The 5,367-nt window shown below is 36.7% G+C and overlaps 1 protein-coding gene across 1 annotated transcript; it reads left to right on the top strand.

The window, feature by feature from the left end:
- The first annotated feature begins 227 nt into the window (after positions 1 to 227).
- LOC105978795 (olfactory receptor 2L3-like) lies at positions 228 to 1,167 on the top strand. The gene is given in 2 exon segments (XM_013005137.1): positions 228 to 592; positions 594 to 1,167. Coding segments are annotated over 2 exon segments (939 nt in total).
- The last annotated feature ends 4,200 nt before the right edge of the window (positions 1,168 to 5,367 follow it).

The raw sequence follows: 5,367 nt of genomic DNA, 5'->3' as shown, positions 1-5,367 counted from the left end.
ATTCATTGGAGAAGTTTTCAAATTCTTACTTTATAAAAGTGTATAGAACATTTTTTAAATGATTCTAAAAACATATAGAGTGTGGGTATTGGGGAAGGAACTCTTTTTTAAATAAATTAAATTTATTTTAAAATAAACAAAGTAATAAAATAAAGTAATGCAATCACTCTCATGTTATTTTGTTTCCATAGGCTTTTTGTTCAACTTGGCATTGAAATAAAAAAAAAATGAGCCCAAATAATGAAAATTCAACTGATTTCATCCTCCTGGGGCTGTTTCCTGGATTCAGGCATCCCTACCTTCTCATCCTTATTGTCCTTGTCTTCTACACCATTGCTTTTGCTGGCAATGCCCTCCTGATTCTACTCATCTGGCTGGACACTCACCTCCACACCCCAATGTACTTTCTGCTCAGCCAGCTTTCCCTCATTGACCTGGCATATATCTCCAGTACTGTCCCTAAGACAATAACCAACTATTTCACTGGGAGGAAGAACATTTCTTATTTTGCCTGTGCAGTTCAAATGTTTTCCTTTCTCACCCTTGGACTTGCTGAGTGTGTCCTGCTGACCCTCATGGCCTATGACCGCTATGTGTAACCCCTTGAGATATACAGTGCTCATGAGCCCCAGAGTCTGCCTGCAGATGGCTGCTGCAGCCTGGATGGGAGGAGCTCTTGGAGCCCTTGTCCATACCATCTATCCAATGCAATTCCCTATCTGTGGCTCTAGAGAGATTAATCATTACTTTTGTGAGATGCCAGCCGTCTTGAGACTTTCTTGTGCAGACACATCAACTTATGAGTTGGTGGTATTTATATCCACGATTGTGTTTCTTCTAGTTCTATTTATTCTAATTCTGTCATCCTATAGCCTCATCTTCCTCACTGTCCTCAGGATGAAGTCCCGCAAGGGAAAGAAAAAAGCCCTGGCCACCTGTTCTTCCCACCTGACTGTGGTGAGTCTCTACTTCGGCCAAGCCATCTTCATCTACATGACTCCCAGCTCTTCCCACACACCTGAACAAGACCAGATTGTTGCTGTGTTTGGCACCATGGTGACCCCAATGCTCAATCCCCTCATATACAGTCTGAGGAACAAGGAAGTTGTGGGGGCTCTGAAGAAGGTGACAAGAAGGTTTTGTAGCTGTGAAACAGAGCACATCTAAATTGTTCCTCTCAAAAGAGATGCCATCCTCTAATGTCTGATCAGTTATGGTCAACCCAATCTCTAAAATATTTTGTCATGAATCTTGAAATATGATACCAATTTAGAAAGGAAAAACACATGAACTCATGTGCTTTGGCAAACATTTGTTTGAATGGGGATGATCTCAGGTCCAAACCAGTTACAAGTTGAGTCCAATTTTTATATGTATTATTTTATAGTCTTTTCATTTGAAGATACTCTGTTAACCCCAGTTATTATTATTCTACTATTGCAAACATTTAAATATCCTTTAACATTGTATTAATACACAGCCCCAAATTAGGCCATTTTTGCTTAAGATAATTTAACTTTATGAAGAGTATATTTCAATCTCCATTATAGGTTAAAGGGCATTGTCTCTTGTAAACCTTTCGAAGACCAAATTATTTTCTACTATGAAATAATTTTTCAAATTATTTTCTGTTATTTACCGTGGACACCATGAGTTTTAAGTAAAGTAGGGCATTAAAAAAAAAAGCATATTATTGGGGCCTCATACAATGCTTATCACATTCCATCCATCCATCCATTGTGTCAAGCACATTTGTAATGGACGGCATTTTAAATGTGGTAAAAACAAATTTTTGATGTAATAGAGATTTTTATATATTTAGCACGACATGTGCCTTGAGGTTGGTGCTGGGGTTAGTCAGATGGAATCTGTTTCTTCAGGTTCATGCAATTATCCAGGTCCTTAGCAGCTGGCCAGGCGTTGGAAACCACAGCAGCTTTCTCAGAGAAAGGCAAGGCTTTCTGCTCCTGCTGAGATTTACAGTTTTGGAAATTAACAGAGGTGGTACAACCCTGACCAAAGGAGTCACTATGAGTTAGCATTGACCCAATGAGAGTCAGTTTAGTTTTTTTTTTATTTTATCATATGGTACCGTGCACTAAAAGTAGGATAGCAACTTTCCAGTAAACCACAGACATAGGAAAATAGGTGGGTACTATATGCCTCAGAGGTTGTGTTAAGTCACTTGGAGAGTAATTTGACAGGATAAGATAAAGGTGAAAATATGCCCACCCTAAAATTCAATACTTATTCAAAGTATCTATTGTAGAAAAGTTATCACACAAGTGCTGAAGGAGACAAGAGTATGACTATATATGACAGCAGTGTTCTCAAAGCAAAAAAAAATCATAAGATGAAGTCAATGTTCATTAAGTTGAGAGTAAAATAATTATTGATGGATTATGATTGATTAATACCAATGCAGAAAATTTTGGAAAACATTTAACATAAAGAACCAGAGATACAATCATCTGTTTAAATCAGTATCGAGTATAATACTGATACAATAAAGTGAATTACAAAGCCAAACCTACCTTTATAGCATATCCATTGCCATCAAGTTCATTTCAACTCATAGTAACCCTATAAAACAGAGTAGAACTGTCTCATAGGGTTTCAAAGGTTGTAATCTTAATGGAATGAGACTGCCTTATCTTTTCCTGGGAATTGGTTGCTGGGGCCCAACCATTATCTTTTTAGATAATAGCTGAATGATTAACCATTGCACCACTAGGGTTCCTTGTAAAAACATATATATGAAATTATAAGATATGTGCTATCCTATAATTGTATATAATAATGGTATATAACTTACAGACATATTAGATTGGAAAGTGACATGGATGTATAAGGATAGTAATGATCTAGAGAAAGAAAAATAAGAAATGAATGTGAGGAAACCTAAAATGTATCTACAATTGCTTTTGTGTTATTTTTTTGATATACAAATATTTGAAGTGTATAGCAGATTGGGTATTAGTTTATATTATGTGTTCATTATTATATTTTTATTCTGTGCCCATAAACTAATTATTAACAAAATATTATTAGAATAAAATATACCAGGGAAATAAAATAATATTGCTGCTAGGCTCACGGTACACACAAGTACAGATTTATTCCAAACAAACTGTATTTAAATATGTCCCCATGATCAGTGGATGACAGCAGAGAAGTTCTCAATAACACACTTGTCTCTGTCTCTTTAAGGAATCTTAAGAAATGCCCAAGCAGAACAGTGACTTTTGAGAGGATCCTGTTGGCCAGTTAATGTCAGGCCAGAACTGACAGCTCAGAAAGTTATGATGACTTGTTTTGGGTGAATTGGGTGATTTGATTTGGGTGAAAATGGAAAATTGTAATGGTAAGAAACAGGGCACTTTGGAAGCTACAACTAAGAAGGATTTTCCATCATGACAATGCACCTGTGCATTCTTTGAAGAGAACAAGGGATGACTTATGACACTTTCCTTGGGAAATCTTATCCTGTCCAGGCTATCATCTTAATTTTACCACTTCAGTATTTTTGTTTGCAAACTTAAAAAAAAAACACATTTAATTGAAGCACAATTTGAGTCCTTAGAAGATGCCCAAACTGTACATTTTGGCAGGATGTAAATTGAAGAGTGCAGGATTCCTCAGGGAACCATTAAATAAACAATAAAATTCATCACAAACTGACCAAAAGACAAAATCATGATACATGGAGAAAGTGTTGATATTGTCAAAGATCTCAGTTTTCTTGAATTCACAATTGGTGTTCTTGGAAGCAGCAATCAAGAAATCAGAAGATGCATTGCATTGGGCCAATTTGCTGCACAAGATCTCTTTAAAGTCTTAAGGAGCAAAGATACCATTTTGAGGGCACGGAGGCACCTGTCACAAACCATGATATTTTACTTCTCCTCATATATGTGTGTGAAAGTTGGATCATGAATAAGGAAGACAGTAGAAGAATTGGTGAAGTTTAATGATGGTTTTCATAGTGTGGTTATGATTTGGGCTGCTAACCACAGGTCAGTAGTTCTTAATGAGCAAAGATGCCATTTTGAGGGCATGGAGGCACCTGTCACAAGCCATGATGTTCTACTTCTCCGTGTGTGTGTGTGTGTGTGTGTGTGTGTGTGTGTGTGTTTGTGTGTGAAAGTTGGATCATGCATAAGGAAGACAGGAGAAGAATTGATGCATTTTAATGATGGTTTTCACAGAGTGGTTATGATTTGGGCTGCTAACCACAAGGTCAGTAGTTCTCAACCACCAGTATCTAGGGGGACAGGGGATAAATGTGTAGTTTTTCTTTTTCTGTAAAGATGTATAGTCATACAAACTCAAAGGGACAATTCTACCCTGTTCTATAGGGTTGCTATGAGTCAGATGAACTGCTATGAGTCATGCAGTGAGTTTGTTTTGGTTTGGAAAGTACCATGAACTGCCAAAGGAACAGATTCGTTTTGGAGGAAGTACAAACAGAAACTCTTTAGTGTCGAGGATCTTGAAACTTTGTCTCACATACTTTGGCTGTGTCATCAGGAAAGATCATGTACGGAAAGCACATCATGCCTTGTAAAGCAGTGTCAGAGAAAAAGAGGAGCTGGATTGACGTCGTAGCTGCAACAATGGTGCGGACGTAACATTGATTATGAGGATGGTCCTGGATCAAGCAGTGCTTCCTTCTTTGTATACAGGGTCACTGTGATGGAAACTATGTGAAGGCACATAACTACAAAAATGTAAATCTGTACCCAATAATTACAGGATACACGTAAATGCTGCTTCAACTCAATTAGAACAGAAGAAAGAACAACAAATTACATGATCATCTCAGAGTTCCATGAAGTCACTGGAGAAAATACAAAACACCTCCTTGAAAACAATACTCAACAAACTGGAACAGTCAGAAATGTTCTCAATTGGCTGAAAGGATCTATAAAAAAACCTTAATTGTAGGTGTAAAGGATAATGCTACTACGAGTTATCATATATACTGATATTAATAAAATACTAAATAAAATTTTAGAGAAAACTCTTCACATATGTTTAATTAAAATGCTTTATTTCAAGTAGAATGGACATTTCAACAGGGCAGGAGGAAAAAAACTAGAAAGCTAACATCTCAATGGTGACAGGCTAAATGCTTCCTGTCAATGGTCAGAAGGAGATAAAAATGCCTTTTCTATCCAATTTTACTCAACATTTTACTGGAGGTAATATTCAGGACCATTATCAGCAAAGTGAAGTAAAATTCATGTCAACGGCAAAGAGAAAGTACATTAGGTGATTCAAGAATAATAATTGTAAGGATGGTACAGGACAGTAAAATGCTGTGTTCTATTGTACATAGGGTTGCTATGTCAAAATAATCAGAGA

The sequence above is a fragment of the Echinops telfairi genome, unplaced genomic scaffold (assembly GCF_000313985.2).
Source record: "Echinops telfairi isolate 266 unplaced genomic scaffold, ASM31398v2 ScPeMD7_7469;HRSCAF=8507_0, whole genome shotgun sequence".
NCBI lineage: Eukaryota > Metazoa > Chordata > Mammalia > Afrosoricida > Tenrecidae > Echinops > Echinops telfairi.
The sequence above is the reverse complement of the archived record's forward strand: the minus strand, read 5'-3'. Positions and strand labels throughout refer to the sequence as shown.